The 17242-nt window shown below is 52.8% G+C and overlaps 1 protein-coding gene across 1 annotated transcript in view; it reads left to right on the forward strand.

Annotated features, from left to right (window-relative positions):
• The first annotated feature begins 15671 nt into the window (after window positions 1–15671).
• The window catches only part of LETMD1 (LETM1 domain containing 1), a 55420-nt gene continuing 53849 nt past the window's right edge, over window positions 15672–17242 (forward strand). The window contains exon 1 of the mRNA XM_075334486.1: window positions 15672–15756. Within this exon, the coding sequence (XP_075190601.1) occupies window positions 15677–15756 (80 nt within the window). The 5' untranslated portion in view covers window positions 15672–15676. The remainder of the gene's footprint in view (window positions 15757–17242) is intronic.

The raw sequence follows: 17242 nt of genomic DNA on the forward strand, positions 1-17242 counted from the left end.
CCAAGTGGTTGTGTAGGGCACTGTACATGTTCTGGGTGTTGTCTGGGTGTGGCGGGGGGTGAGAGCGGTGTTTGTGTGTTGCGTTGTTTGTGGAGCGCTGTGTGTCTGTAGCGTTGTGTGTGTGTGTTGCGAGGTTTGTGTGGGTGTGGGGTGTGTGTGTTTTGGTGGGAGGTATGTTTTGTGCAATGTGTGTGTTGTGCAGCATGTGCGTATATTTGTGTGTGCAGCGGTGTTTGTGTGTTGGGTGTTGTGTGTGTGCGGCGTTGTCTGGGTGTCTGTGTAGGGCGGTGTTTGTGGTTCCCAGTGTGTGTGTGGTGTGTTGTGCAGTGCGTGTGTGGCTGTGTGTGTGTGTGTGTTTTGGGGGGAGGTGTGCACCCCCCATCGTGCTCCATGCCCCATGCTGCGAACCCCCCATCGTGCTCCATCCCCCATGCTACGCACCCCCCATCGTGCTCCATACCCCATGCTGCGCACCCCCCATCGTGCTCCATCCCCCATGCTGTGCACCCCCCATCGTGCTCCATCCGGCATGCTGCGCACTCCCCATTGTGCTCCATCCCCCATGCTGTGCACTCCCCATTGTGCTCCATCCCCCATGCTGCACACTCCCCATTGTGCTCCATCCTCCATGCTGCGCACTCCCCATCGTGCTCCATCCCTCATGCTGCGCATTCCCCATCGTGCTCCATTCCTCATGCTGCGCATTCCCCATCGTGCTCCATCCCTCATGCTGCGCACTCCCAAACGTGCTCCATCCCCATGCTGCGCACTCCCCATTGTGCTCCATCCCCCATGCTGCGCACTCCCCATCGTGCTCCATCCCCCATGCTGCGCATTCCCCATCGTGCTCCATCCGCCATGCTGCGCACTCCCAAACGTGCTCCATCCCCCATGCTGCGCACTCCCAAACGTGCTCCATCCCCCATGCTGCGCATTCCCCATCGTGCTCCATCCCCCATGCTGCGCACTCCCCATCGTGCTCCATCCCCCATGCTGCGCATTCCCCATCGTGCTCCATCCCCTATGCTGCGCACTCCCCATCGTGCTCCATCCGCCATGTTGCGCACTCCCCATTGTGCTCCATCCGCCATGCTGCGCACTCCCCATTGTGCTCCATCCCCCATGCTGCACACTCCCAAACGTGCTCCATCCTCATGCTGCGCACTCCCCATTGTGCTCCATCCCCCATGCTGCGCACTCCCCATCGTGCTCCATCCCCCCATGCTGCACATTCCCCATCGTGATCCATCCCCCATGATGCGCACTCCCAAACGTGCTCCATCCCCCCCATGCTGCGCACTCCCCATCGTGCTCCATCCCCCATGCTGCGCATTCCCCATCGTGCACCATCCCCCATGCTGCGCACTCCCCATCGTGCTCCATCCCCCATGCTGCGCATTCCCCATCGTGCTCCATCCCCTATGCTGCGCACTCCCCATCGTGCTCCATCCCCTATGCTGCGCACTCCCCATCGTGCTCCATCCCCCATGCTGCGCACTCCCCATCGTGCTCCATCCCCCATGCTGCGCACTCCCCATCGTGCTCCATCCCCCATGCTGTGCACCCCCCATCGTGCTCCACTGTGACACATCAGACAGTATACACGCACACATCTGATCGCATACACTCACACCCCAATTCTGCCTGTGCCCTCCGGTGGGCGGTCCCAGCAGCTGTGCTGCACGCCGTGCTCCTCTGCCTTCTACCGACACGCACACATCCTATCGCATACTCGCACACATCCTATCGCATACACGCACACATCCTATCGCATACACGCCCACACACTGACGATATCGCACATACGTGCTCACACTCACAACATCCGGAGATACCCCATCGTGCTCCATCCCTCATGCTGCGCATTCCCCATCGTGCTCAATCACCCATGCTGCGCACTCCCAAACGTGCTCCATCCCCATGCTGCGCACTCCCCATTGTGCTCCATCCCCCATGCTGCGCACTCCCCATCGTGCTCCATCCCCCATGCTGCGCACTCCCCATCGTGCTCCATCCCCCATGCTGCACACTCCCCATTGTGCTCCATCCTCCATGCTGCGCACTCCCCATCGTGCTCCATCCCTCATGCTGTGCATTCCCCATCGTGCTCCATCCCTCATGCTGCGCATTCCCCATCGTGCTCCATCACCCATGCTGCGCACTCCCAAACGTGCTCCATCCTCATGCTGCGCACTCCCCATTGTGCTCCATCCCCCATGCTGCGCACTCCCCATCGTGCTCCATCCCCCCATGCTGCACATTCCCCATCGTGATCCATCCCCCATGATGCGCACTCCCAAACGTGCTCCATCCCCCCCATGCTGCGCACTCCCCATCGTGCTCCATCCCCCATGCTGCGCATTCCCCATCGTGCACCATCCCCCATGCTGCGCACTCCCCATCGTGCTCCATCCCCCATGCTGCGCATTCCCCATCGTGCTCCATCCCCTATGCTGCGCACTCCCCATCGTGCTCCATCCCCTATGCTGCGCACTCCCCATCGTGCTCCATCCCCCATGCTGCGCACTCCCCATCGTGCTCCATCCCCCATGCTGTGCACCCCCCATCGTGCTCCATCCCCCATGCTGTGCACCCCCCATCATGCTCCACAGTGACACATCAGACAGTATACACACACACATCTGATCGCATACATTCACACCCCACTTCTGCCTGTGCCCTCCGGTGGGCGGTCCCAGCAGCTGTGCTGCACGCCGTGCTCCTCTGCCTTCTACCGACACGCACACATCCTATCGCATACACGCACACATCCTATCGCATACATGCACACATCGTATCGCATACACGCACACACACTGACGATATCGCACATACGTGCTCACACTCACAACATCCGGAGATACCACATGCTTCTGGCCATGTGATCCTCCGGCAGGTCCTGGAAGGTCACTGCACGCACAGGATCACCGCCGAGAAGCAAGCGATATCACGGGATGTTGTGAGTGTGTAGATGCGATCTGATGTGTGTGTGAGGTGTGTGTGAGAGTGAGTGTGATCTGATGTGTGTGTGTGTGTGTGTGTTCTTATGTGTGTGTGTGTGTGTGTTCTTATATGTGTGCGTGTGTGTGTGTTCCGCCGCTGCAGGACCTTGATGCGCTCACCTGGGAGCCGGTACACCGGCGTACGCTGATGTGGGCTCCCGGGGGTACAGCACTCACCTGGGAGTCGGGGCTCTGTGTCGTTTCGGGGAATGCGTGCAGGGGGTGGGGCCAGAGCGAGCGTGCAATGCGTGAGAGGGGCGGGGCGTAGCCGAGTTGCTAATGCGTGCAGGGGGCCAGGGCGAGAGGCCAATCCATGTGGGGGGCGGAGCCTGGGCGAGCGACCAATCCGTGAGGGGGGCGGAGCCGAGGCAAGGCAAACGGCCAATCCGTGCGGGGTGGCAGAGCCGAGGCGAGGCGAGCGGCCAATCCGCTGTTTGTCACCGTAAAGACACAATTCTGGAGCAAGACAGACAGACAGACAGAAAGAATAAGGCAATTATATATATAGATAGATATATATATATTATATATATATATATATATATATATATATATGCCCATATGGCTGACAATTCTGTTTGGGGCTCATCATAACCGGAAAAACGGTGCATGCAGCTTTTTTCAGGCTGTCAAAATGACGGCTGGCGGTTAATGTTTGATTGGGGAGGACTGTTTGGAGAATTGGAGATTTTCCAAGTGTAATGGTGGGACTGTGAAAGGTTCGAGGGGTAAAGGCGGAGTCTTAATGGGGCCCAAAAATTTGGCAGTATGGGGCCCTAAAATTCCTGGTGGCAGCCCTGCTTTACAGCATCTGGACATACAGTTAGGTCCAGAAATATTTGGACAGTGACACAATTTTCGCGAGTTGGGCTCTGCATGCCACCACATTGGATTTGAAATGAAACCTCTACAACAGAATTCAAGTGCAGATTGTAACGTTTAATTTGAAGGTTTGAACAAAAATATCTGATAGAAATTGTAGGAATTGTACACATTTCTTTACAAACACTCCACATTTTAGGAGGTCAAAAGTAATTGGACAAATAAACCAAACCCAAACAAAATATTTTTATTTTCAATATTTTGTTGCGAATCCTTTGGAGGCAATCACTGCCTTAAGTCTGGAACCCATGGACATCACCAAACGCTGGGTTTCCTCCTTCTTAATGCTTTGCCAGGCCTTTACAGCCGCAGCCTTCAGGTCTTGCTTGTTTGTGGGTCTTTCCGTCTTAAGTCTGGATTTGAGCAAGTGAAATGCATGCTCAATTGGGTTAAGATCTGGTGATTGACTTGGCCATTGCAGAATGTTCCACTTTTTTGCACTCATGAACTCCTGGGTAGCTTTGGCTGTATGCTTGGGGTCATTGTCCATCTGTACTATGAAGCGCCGTCCGATCAACTTTGCGGCATTGGCTGAATCTGGGCTGAAAGTATAATATCCCGGTACACTTCAGAATTCATCCGGCTACTCTTGTCTGCTGTTATGTCATCAATAAACACAAGTGACCCAGTGCCATTGAAAGCCATGCATGCCTATGCCATCACGTTGCCTCCACCATGTTTTACAGAGGATGTGGTGTGCCTTGGATCATGTGACGTTCCCTTTCTTCTCCAAACTTTTTTCTTCCCATCATTCTGGTACAGGTTGATCTTTGTCTCATCTGTCCATAGAATACTTTTCCAGAACTGAGCTGGCTTCATGAGGTGTTTTTCAGCAAATTTAACTCTGGCCTGTCTATTTTTGGAATTGATGAATGGTTTGCATCTAGATGTGAACCCTTTGTATTTACTTTCATGGAGTCTTCTCTTTACTGTTGACTTAGAGACAGATACACCTACTTCACTGAGAGTGTTCTGGACTTCAGTTGATGTTGTGAACGGGTTCTTCTTCACCAAAGAAAGTATGCGGCGATCATCCACCACTGTTGTCATCCGTGGACGCCCAGGCCTTTTTGAGTTCCCAAGCTCACCAGTCAATTCCTTTTCTCAGAATGTACCCGACTGTTGATTTTGCTACTCCAAGCATGTCTGCTATCTCTCTGATGGATTTTTTCTTTTTTTTCAGCCTCAGGATGTTCTGCTTCACCTCAATTGAGAGTTCCTTAGACCGCATGTTGTCTGGTCACAGCAACAGCTTCCAAATGCAAAACCACACACCTGTAATCAACCCCAGACCTTTTAACTACTTCATTGATTACAGGTTAACGAGGGAGACGCCTTCAGAGTTAATTGCAGCCCTTAGAGTCCCTTGTCCAATTACTTTTGGTCCCTTTAAAAAGAGGAGGCTATGCATTACAGAGCTATGATTCCTAAACCCTTTCTCCGATTTGGATGTGAAAACTCTCATATTGCAGCTGGGAGTGTGCACTTTCAGCCCATATTATATATATAATTGTATTTCTGAACATGTTTTTGTAAACAGCTAAAATAACAAAACTTGTGTCACTGTCCAAATATTTCTGGACCTAACTGGAAGTTTAATTACAATGTTATAGTGGAGCCTTGTGTTTCGTTTGTGATAAGGAAGTGTCACCACCTGCTGGAAAGAAATGCACACTGTTTAGGGAAACTTTTTATTTTTTTTTTAAACCCATTTACCATAAAAAATATTTTATAAAGTAGTTTTGTTTTTATTTTATTATATTAACAATCCTTGTAGATTTTTATGTATTAATTTCTATAGAGCTATTGGCTGTATGCTGTTGTCCATGAGAACTCATTATGCTTTTTTAAGTCCTACAGCCTTTATGACAAATGGTCTGCGGGTCACATGTGGTCATCATGCATAGTTTGTGTAGGATTTATCAGTGAGAGATTTAGTAAATAAAGAGCCAAGTGGTGAACAGAGAACAGAGAAACATGAAACACATACGAGAAGTAAGCAAAAAATCCAGCATCCAAAAGCTGCTAAAATTAGAAAAAGTTATTCCAAAAATATATGTGACGCCCCTGACCTTTTCAGGGTGTCACAGGGAACTGCACTCCTTTCCTTATGGTGCAGAACCCACCCTCCATGGTTCTGGGATCCTAACTATTGGTATTGCTTCCATCAGCATTCAAATCCTAGTCACCTCACACCACACCCTGTCAGGCACACCATTGGGTGGTCTAGCTGGAATAGGGCCACTCGCCTAGGGGTCAGGCAGACTGCTGGGAGGGACTTAGTCAGTGAAGTGGTAGCCCTCAGAGAGTGAGGAGTTAGGGGAGTTGTAGATCCCGGGGAGACTTTGGCTAGTTTGCAGACAGTGTTCTGGGACCGGAGGAGTCGAAGACCCGGTCGCAGGGTATTGGAGAAAGGTGCCAGACTTAGTTTTGGAGAACGGTCGGCACCGGCGGAATATCTAGTAACCGGACCGGTACCGAGCACAGCGGGGTACTGGACTCTAGATCAGGGAGTAGCTTCACGCAACCTGATAATTCACCTGTGGAGGATAGTCTCTTTATGAACTTTCCCCAAGAGCTCAGAGATCGAAGGCACCAACACAACGAGGGGGGTAGGGGTTTCCAACCCATGCGTCACACTGAAATCCCAAGTGTCACCGTCGAGAGCACAGCTCCTCTATTTAAGTATAGGGAGCGGGCCCCCGACAGCTTCAAGCCGTGGCGTCACTCAGAAACGTCTAAACATCAGTGCATGGAGGCAGGTCAGGACCATCAGCAATACCAACGTGAACGGATTCCCAGACGGGTTCCCCAGAGTGGCAGCGGCACCCAGAGACTTGGTTTACTCCTGTGTCAGAGTCTAGTTAATGGTTGCACTAACATCCACACAGTCTGAGTGAGTACACTGCTCCTCCCCCTGCGTCCTGCCTGCTGCGAGTCTGCACCATGCTTCCCTGCACCCTCCACCATCCAGAGTCTCGGGGCCTCCCCTACTCGTCATCTGGCTGCCCCACTCCATCTCCCCCGGGTACTCCCATCGGCAGCGGTGATACTCCTGTACCGCCCCGTGCTCGGTGGCAGCCGAGCCGCTAGGATCCGGACCTTCTGTGGGTGGCTCGAGGGTCTCCGAACCCAGGGGTCCTGTGGTCGCTCCAACTGAAAAAGGGGGATTTGTGGTATGGGGACGTAGGTGTACGGCCGGAGCCGTGTTTAAGTTTGTGACGCCACCCACGGGATGTGGTGAAGGTGGACACCACCGCTGCAGTTACGGGGCACCCGGGGGAGATGGTATGCAGCAAGTTATTAACCCCTCTGTGGCCAGGGATGGTGGCCCCGGGACCCGTTTGTGGGTGTTTTGGCAGTGCAGGGAGATGGGCGGCCGGAGGGCACTGGTGTACTCACTATTAGAATGAAACACTCGAGTCTCTGGTAAACCAAGATGATGGTGGTCGGTGCCCGCAGCCGGCTGCAGTCTGGCCCCCCACCCAGTTGGTGGTCTCTGCCTTTCTCCTGCACCCGTTTGAGATGTTGGACTACCTGCACTTGCAACTTCAGGAGTCCGCTCCCCGGCTTGATGTGGGCAAAGGAGCCCGTTTGCCCACAGACGCTGGCCCGTGGGATCTCTGAGCCGTGGCGGTGGCTGCTTATCCCCCTCGTTGGGCTGTTGTCTTCTATAAGGGACTTTGGGTGGGAAAGGACCTCAAGTCCAGACCGCAATCAGTTAATTAACTCAGTCCAGTAGCTGGTTCCCCCACCCGGCTGTTGGTCTCTGTCTTTCTCCTGCACCGTTGTGTAATGGTGTACTGCCTGTGCTTGCAACTTCAGGAGTCCGCTCCCGGCTGGATGTGCCCTAAGGAGCCGTTGCCCGCAGACACTGGCCCGTGGGACCTCTGAGCCCTGGCGGTGGCCTTTTATCCCCCTCGGTGGGCTGTTGTCTTCTATCGGGACTTTGGGTGGGACAGGACCTCTAGTCCTAGCCTCAGTCGGTAAATTAACCAATTCCAGTCGCTTCTGGACTTGGCTTCAGGGTCCGAGTACCCCCCTGTGTGCTCCGGTTTCCGAGTCGGTTCCCCGGGTCGGTACCGGCGGGCCACTACCCTGTCCACCTCGGTTGCACCGAGCCATCTTCCCGGCTCCTGCAGACGCAGACCGCCGTCTGCCTCCTAGCCAATGGCACCAGGGCTCCTACCCTGGCGCCGTTCAATTTGGGGTTTTCTCGCCTCTGCTGGAGCTGCACACAGCTCTAGCCCACACTCCTCTCCAACTTGAACTCTAACAACGCACTCACTGCTTTCCCGTCCCGGGCAGTCTAGACTCCTTGGTGGGCGTCTTCCAACCACCTGGTTCCGCCCCCTGGTGTATCCATCTAGCCCTGAGGGGAAGTGACTAGGGTTTTGAGGTTGGCTGATGTCACCTGTGAGGGGAAAGGTGTAGTGCAGGGGCCTATCTGTGACTACCTGGCCCGGCCAGGGCGTCACACAGACATGTTTTGGACCAGGTGTCCTTATTCATTGCATCCAGAGTGTGAGAAGATTGGTGAGCTGACAACATTTTTTTACATATGAGAAGTGAGTTTTGTCTCCCAACATTGGTGCATATCCTGAGTCAATGGTATTCTTTTAAAAACGCGAAATAATCTAGGTGTAGCGTCTTTTTTTTTCCTCAGTAAACTTATTATTACTATTATTATTATTATTATTATTATTATTATTATTATTATTATAAGAATGTGCCACCCTCCAAAAAACACCAAAACCGTGAGTAATGGAGAAATAGAAATGATAAAATGGCTCGGTAAAGAGAAATGTGGCGCCCTGGACAAGCCAGGACGTCACAAGCACTACACCAACACACCCCATACTCCCGGTCAGGCACACCTAAGTCAGACAAAAACCCTTGTTGCCTTCCTCCAAGGGCTGATGTTCACACCAGGGGGTGGGCCAGGTGGTTGGTCCCGCCCATCGAGGAGTTCACAGTCCTGGAGGCGGGAAAAAGAGTCAGTTTAGAAAAGTTGAGTTTTAGAGTTTGAAGTGGAAGGAGTGAAGTGGTAAAGGAGCAGACAGAAAGTGGTCCGGGTGTGTGGTCCGGATGGAACAGCAAGGTTGGCAGACGGTGGTGACCGTCTGCAGGAGAGGCCTATTGGAGCTAGCCGTAAGGACCGTGGACGGGCGGTGGCCCGGCGGTACCGGACCGGTACGCAAAGAGAAGCCAGCACCATCCGGCAGGGGCTTACGGACCTCGACAAGGCTAGGAGTTGCCGTGCAATTTGTCAAATCCGTTAGCGAAGGGAACCTCCTGGGTTTCCCAGCAGCCAAGTCCCGATAGAAGGCAACAGTCCAACCATTAGAGGGAAACACAGTCACCGCCAAGGCTAAAGTTCCCAGGGCCAGAGCCTGCGGGCAAAAGGGGCTCCTTCAGCACATATCCAAGCTGGGGAGCGGGTTACCGGTGGGAACCCATTGGAACTGTACACACTACACAGGTGCAGGGAAAGGCAGTCACCATCAACCTGCCGGGAGGAGAAACACCGCAGCCGCCTGTGGGACCCGTCCATCCAGCCATTTGTTTTACCGGAGACTCTGTGTTCATCATTGGCTGAGTGAGTACCACCGTGCCGTGCGGCACAGCGCTGCCCCCGCGACCCTGCACCTCACCAGGCCCTGTAACCCGCCTGCCATCCATGCCTACCCCCTCACCGGGCCCCGGGACAACCAACCCCCCTACCCACGGAGGGGAGAACTAACATCCAGGTTGCTCCCTGTCATCGCTCCCGGGATCCCCGTCCAGAGCAGCGGTGGTGTCACTAATCTCACCACAACCGTGGGTGGCGTCACGGACAAAATCAAATCTCCACAATCAATTCCCCCCTTTTCACTCACAGGCGAGGAGCGCCGCTTGAGTCCCCGGGATCCGGCCTACCGCTCGAGCCACCACCGAGCAGCAGCAGCAGCAGCCGGACCGGAGCAGTGGGAGAGCGCAGCGTCCCCTCCTCCGCCCGCGACAGAAAAGGCCAAAGTCCTCATTCAGACATCTGTGCACCATGGTCTGTGGGTGGACCGTGATGTACGGACTAGCCACAGGTCTATTAAGTCGCTGTCAACAGCCCCTTTGGCATACTGTATGTGAAAATAATGAGCTCAGCTCAGTCCTGCTGCCAGTCCCCACATCACAGCCCATGCGCAGACCATGTTTCATGAACATCTGGATATAAAGTAGAGGAATCACAGTGAGGCCCCCTTCACACGTCAGTGAAAAACACTGACGTTCTCCACTGACGTGTAAAACACGCACATGTCCCTCCGTGTTCCTTCCGTGATTCATGGCACACGTGGGTTGTCCATGTGCAATCCGTGATCCGTGATTGCATATGGACATTACTCACCTCCCTTAGCTCCTGCTGTCCATGATGCTGAACTCCTCAGCTCTGCAGCGTCCGCCCACCGCTCTCAGCAGCTATTTCCGGGTCGGCTGTTCCTGCTTTCATGAATATTCATGAGCCGGGCAGGAGCTGCAAACAGCAGAGGCTGCACAGCGCGTTGCTGGCAAGGTGAGTGGAAAATGTTAATGGAAAATATTATTTTATATGTCAGTGTTTTTCTGGTACGTGTTTCACGGATCACACACGAATCACACCATAGTGTGGTCCATGGGTCATCAGTGATGCCAGAAAAAAACGGACTTGTCTCTGTGCAGAATCACGGACACGCATGTACGCTGCACGGAGACACGTTCAGTGAAAAATCACTGATGTGTGAGCAGACCCATTGATTATAATGGGTCTGCGTATATGTCAATGATTCTGGTACGTATAAAAAAAAAAAGCACAAATGTACCAGAATCACTGACGTGTGAAGGGGGCCTGAGACGGAGTATTTTTATTCTCTGCGTGACAAATTCCATAGTTATAAGAAAGCCACTTAGTAAAACCCAGAGTGTGAATCAGGGCCGGCGTCAGCACCCGGCACACCCGGGCAAATGCCAGGGCCCTGGAGAGCTGCGGGGCCCACTCGGCCTCGTCAGTTCTGCTGCCCCTGGGCCGGGGCCCACTCGCCTTAGTCAGTTCTACTGCCCCCGGGCCGAGCTCCGGGGACTGCAGTCCTTGGCAGGAATCTGCGGCTGCCGTCCCTTTAGGGCGCGCAGACCACAGCGTTTGCTGCGTTCTCCTGGTTTGAACTTCATCTGTGGGCGGAGCTACCGCGCAGCGTCCTGCTCAGTCCCACAGATAAAGGAGGTGCAGTGCCAGCTAGCGACCCCCAGCACAGGGCTTCCCTTCGGCGCTGTGTGGGTCCGCTCTCCACCGTTACCAGAGCAGTATGTGGTACACCCCCCCCCCCCCCTCGATCTGTATGTGCCCTCCTCGCTCCCCGATTTATGGTCCCTGGTGAACTGTATGGGCTTCTCCCCCCCCGAGATGTATGCCCTGCCCTGCCCCCCCTCCTCTCCCCAAAGCCGTATGTGCTGGCCCCCGGAGCCGCGTGTGTGGGCCCCGCAGAGCCGCGTGTGTGGGCCCCACAGAGCAGCGTGTGTGGGCCCCGCAGAGCTGCATGTGTGGGCCCCGCAGAGCTGCGTGTGTGGGCCCCGGAGAGCCGCGTGTGTGATCCCCGCAGAGCCGCGTGTGTGTGTGTGTGTCTGTCTGTATGTATGTATGCAGCAGAGCAGTATGTGTGTCTGTATGTATGTATGCAGCAGAGCAGTGTGTGTGTCTGTATGTATGTATGCAGCAGAGCAGTGTGTGTGTGTCTGTCTGTATGTATGCAGCAGAGCAGTGTGTGTCTGTCTGTCTGTAGCAGTGTGTGTCTGTATGTATGTATGCAGCAGAGCAGTGTGTGTGTATGTATGCAGCAGAGCAGTGTGTGTGTCTGTATGTATGCAGCAGAGCAGTGTGTGTCTGTATGTATGCAGCAGAGCAGTGTGCCTGTCTGTCTGTATGTATGTATGCAGCAGAGCAGTGTGTGTATGTATGCAGCAGAGCAGTGTGTGTGTGTGTGTGGGTGTCTGTATGTATGCAGCAGAGCAGTGTGTGTCTGTCTGTATGTATGCAGCAGAGCAGTGTGTGTGTGTGTGGGTGGGTGTGTCTGTATGTATGTAGCAGAGCAGTGTGTGTTTCTGCATGTATGCAGCAGAGCTGTGTGTGTCTGTCTGTATGCATGTATGATGTGTATCTATGTATGTCAGTGTATATGACTGTATAGATTTGTCTGTTTATATGTATTTTTGTGAGTTTGTCTTTAAATATGTATATGTACGTATCTGTGTGTGTCTGCGTGAGGATGGGGCCCACTGGGACTCTTCCGCCCGGGGCCACAAAAACCTGGAGCCGACCCTGGTGTGAATGGACTGATGGAAGTCAATGAGGAAGTATAATATATCTCTCAATGGCGAGTATGACAAAGATAGCATAGCCACAATAATAATATTTATTCATTTATATAGCGCTATTAATTCCACAGCACTTTACATACATTGGCAACACTGTCCCTATTGGTGCTCACAATCTAAATTCCCTATCGGTATGTTTTTGGAGTGTGGGAGGAAACCCACGCAAACACGGAAAGAACATCCAAACTCCTTGCAGATATTGTCCATGGTGGGAGTTAAACCCAGGACCCAGCTCTGCAAGACTGCAATGCTAACCACTGGGACACCGTGCCACCCTGAAGTCTTTCAAGATAAAGGGCAAAATCCCTTTCCAGGTCCTTCTCCAAGCCATACCTCAAGCATCCCAACACCTGACTGCCTGAATTAACCCAAATATTGTGCTTTACCAGAAACTACCTCCTCCCTTTTGATCAACTCTACCTGCCCGCAAACTGCTTTCTGATGGCGCTTACTTTTTGCAGCACTGCTATCTTAGGGTGTGTCCCCATGATCAGTGTTTGCAGCGTTTTGGATGTAGCATACTTCAGCTGCGTCCAAAAGGCAGTGTTCTGCAGTACAGTCATAGTGGATGGGATTTGTAGAAGTCCCGTGACCAGTGTGCTTGTTTTTTCCGCATCAAATACTGACCTGCGGTGCATTTTTCCAGACCGCAACTTGTCAATTGTTTGCTGTGGATTTGCATGCGTCCTCTGTAGGGAGAACACAAGCGAGACACCGCAGCGCACTGAACCCTGATCGTTGGTACAAGCAGCTGTGATCTCTTGTGTTCTCCTGCGGAGGAGACATGTTACACCCCTGAGGCGTCAGTCGCCACAGGGTATTGCATCTCACTAAAGGTGCAGTACTCATCCCGGGTAAGGAAGAGGTTAACCACTGGTGTTCACCACTTACACAACACACACTTTAGGTACTTTCCCACTGGAACTGGGCTAGAGGTGGTCACCATAGCAATGGGACTTTCCCAATCACTAGTGAGTCATCAGAAAGGTGGGGGCAGCACTAGGGAAGTGAGGAACACACAAACTTTTACCTGAGAAGAGTCTGGGACGAAGGAGAAGCAGGGTCGCTGAGGGACATGCTTCAGAGCTTCCTCAGAGAGACTGATCGAGGGGAGTGCTTTAGAGATCCCTTGGGGAGCAAAGAGGAAGAGAGTGCCAGGACATCAGGGACTCACAAAACCACGGCGACTAAGGGTAATGCTTCGGAGCTCCCTCAGATAGGACCAGGCAGACTGAAAGAAGCAGGAGACGACCGATGGAGCTGGTGAGACAAAGGAGCAACACGGTAGCCGAGGGGTGAGCCTAACAGACCGGCGCAGTCAGGGTGCAGACCCTAGGGTGGCGTATACTCCATGTTGCGCCATCAGAATCTGCCAGGAAGGGAGATTTCATGTCCCATTGCCCACCACAAAGGTCCCTGGGCACAGCAGCATATAGAGTCAGGAGTCAGCACCACGGTCAGGCCTACATTTGATTTGCGCTGCCTGTGAACGGGACAGGAACTTAATTACCAAACACAGGAGCCCCCAAGCAGCTTCACGCCACGGGGATCCACACTTCAGAGCGCAAGGAAGGAAGGTCTCACACTCCACAACACCGGTGGTGGACTCTGAATCATCCGGGATCGGCTGGCGCCCATCATGGCGGAAACCGGCACTCCAAGGGTGACGACCTGACTGTGAGTAAAACAACTTTGTCCACAGCCCTGGTGTCGTCCTGTCATTTCCGGCGTCGGCGCCCCGCGCTCCAGCATTATTGCCTGCTACCTCCCCCACCATCGTGCTCCCTGGGGCCTAGCTCTGCCTGTGGGGAGCTGAACCATCTGAGCTGCTTTACCATTCGCCCCAGAAGAGAGCAACATCTCGCAGCGGTGGCTAATCGTTGGCCGCATACCACAGGTGGCGCTGCAAAGCAAACCCCCATCATCCCCTATATTTGGCACCTTGCACCTTTCATTGACACCGACAGGCTCACGGAGACGGGTCAGGCCATTCACAGCAACCCCAAATACCACTGGCTTGGTGACGAGTAGCGCTGAGACCCTGTGGGGGCATCAGATGGGCCACCCTGCAGGTCAGGACCCGCTGCATCCAGAACGCAGTGAGTCCTGATCGTGGGCACATACCTTAGACTGGTGTTTCTCAGGTTCTGTTCACTTCCTTAGGAACAATATGAGCTGATTATAGCCTTGGATAAACAATTATGTATATTTTCATATCTGGTATGAAAGTGCACTTACGATATTGATCTCCCATCTGAGCGGGCCATGTGGAGTGGTGTGGAGAGATACTCCTGCATGGTAGGCAATACAGCTTCTATGATAACCATGTCCTGTCCCCAAATATACTGTAGAGTATGGGTCTAACTAAAGGGCGGACATATTGGTGCAACCTGTGCGGCCAAATAGGGGCCCAAGAGGTCAGGGGAACACTTCTACCTCCAAAGCAGGTGGAATTGTGCATTATGATGAGCTCTTGGGTTGCAAAGGGTCCATATACTGTCCTTATGAGGGGCCTTCTGTCTGTGTCCACCATTGGCTAATAATGCTAATTAATACAGTAGGACCCCTGATACCACAAGTATCATAATATCATAGTTTTTAAGGTTGAAGGGAGACTCTAAAGCGGGCTTTACACGCTGCGATATCGGTACCGATATCGCTAGCGTTGGTACCCGGCCCCATCTGTTGTGCGACACGGGCAAATCGCTGCCCGGGCGACGTCGCTGTGACCGGCGAACCGCCTCCTTTCTAAGGTGCGTCACTGAACCGTCGCCCAATAGAAGCGGAGGGGCGGAGATGAGCGGGACGTAACATCCCGCCCACCTCCTTCCTTCCGTATAGCGGCCGGGAGGCAGGTAAGGAGAGCTTCCTCGTTCCTGCGGCGTCACACGGAGTGATGTGTGAAAGCCTTGTTGCCCATAGCAACTAATCAGAGCTCAGCTATCATTTCTTAAACAGTCCTGGTAAAATGAAAGCTATAAAGTGATTTGTTGTTATGTGCAACAAAACATACTTTTATTTTTTACCTCTTTATGAAAAAATCTGTCCCAATGTTGTAGTTGTAGAAAAATGTCGTTTTCTCAGTATTTATTTCAGTTGAAGAGTAAAAAGTCAAACTACAATAATCAGTAGTGCAGTGTACGGCGGCCGAAAGGTATCAATAATGTACAGAAGCCGAAAAATACATATCCTTCAGATTAGCGCAGGCCGAGCCTAAAGTGCTCCATCACATCACATCACATGCGAGTCGTGACAACATCAAAGGTCCTTTAGCTTAGAAGGACCAATGTCTACCACTTTGTGCCCACAACTAACATGGCTGCCCAGAGCAGTGATCACGTGATGTGACCTTTGCACGTGACCTCCGCTTATCGACCTTGTAGCTGATGACAGGCGGGTTCTCCTCCTAGAACATGGCGCTGTACAGGGCAGGGACGTGCCGGCTGCTGCTGGATGGAGGGGGCCGGCGGCTGAGGAAATGCCTAGTAATGCTGTGAGTACGAGAGCACGGGAGGCAGCTGGTGGGCACAGTGCTGTCAGTCATTACTAATGGGTACAGTGCTGTCAGTCACTGTGTGCCAGGCTCACTCAGCAGAGCTGTCATTACTAATGGGCACAGTCTTTCACTCACTGTGTGCCAGGCTCAGTCAGCAGGACTGTCATTACCAATGGGCACAGTGCTGTAAGTCATTGTGTGCCAGGCTCAGTCAGCAGGGCTGTCATTATTAATGAGCACATTGCTGTCAGTCATTACTAATGGGTACAGTGCTGTCAGTCATTGTCTGCCATGCTCAGTCAGTGGGGTTGTCTTTACTAGTGGGCACAGTGCAGTCAGTCATTGTGTGCCAAGCTCAGTCAGCAGGACTGTTTTTACTAATGGGTACAGTGCTGTCAGTGATTGTGTGCAGGCTCAGTTAGCAGGGCTGTCATTACCAATGGTCACAGTGCTGTCAGTGATTGTGTGCCAGGCTGAAGTGAGCAGGGCTTTTATTACTAATGGGCACAGTGCTGTCAGTCATTATGTGCCAAGCTCAGTCAGCAGGACTGTCGTTACTATTGGGCACAGTGCTGTCAGTGATTGTGTGCCATGCTCAGTCAGTGGGGTTGTCTTTACTAGTGGGCACAGTGCTGTCAGTCATTGCGTGCAGTCTCACTCAGCAGGGCTGTTATTACTAATGGGCACAGTGCTGTCAGTCATTGCGTGCAGTCTCACTCAGGAGGGCTGTTATTACTAATGGGCACAGTGCTGTCAGTCATTGCGTGCAGTCTCACTCAGCAGGGCTGTTATTACTAATGGGCACAGTGCTGTCAGTCATTGTGTGCCAAGCTCAGTCAGCAGGACTGTCGTTACTATTGGGCACAGTGCTGTCAGTGATTGTGTGCCATGCTCAGTCAGTGGGGTTGTCTTTACTAGTGGGCACAGTGCTGTCAGTCATTGCGTGCAGTCTCACTCAGCAGGGCTGTTATTACTAATGGGCACAGTGCTGTCAGTCATTGCGTGCAGTCTCACTCAGCAGGGCTGTTATTACTAATGGGCACAGTGCTGTCAGTCATTGCGTGCAGTCTCACTCAGCAGGGCTGTTATTACTAATGGGCACAGTGCTGTCAGTCATTGTGTGCAGTCTCACTCAGCAGGGCTGTTATTACTAATGGGCACAGTGCTGTCAGTCATTGTGTGCCAAGCTCAGTCAGAAAGGCTGTTATTACCAATGGGCACAGTGCTGTCAGTAATTGTGGGCCAGACTCAGTCAGCAGGGATGTCATTAGTAGTGGGCACAGTGCTGTCAGTCATTGTGTGCCAAGCTCAGTCAAGAGGACTGTTGTTACTAATGGGTACAGTGCTGTCAGTGAATGTGTGCAGGCTCAGTCAGTGGGGTTGTCCTTACTAGTGCGCACAGTGTTGTCAGTTGTTACTAATGGGCACAGTGTTGTCATTGTCAGTCATTGTGTGCAGTCTTACTCAGCAGGGCTGTTATTAC

Source organism: Anomaloglossus baeobatrachus, chromosome 2 (genome assembly GCF_048569485.1).
Source record: "Anomaloglossus baeobatrachus isolate aAnoBae1 chromosome 2, aAnoBae1.hap1, whole genome shotgun sequence".
Classification (NCBI taxonomy): domain Eukaryota; kingdom Metazoa; phylum Chordata; class Amphibia; order Anura; family Aromobatidae; genus Anomaloglossus; species Anomaloglossus baeobatrachus.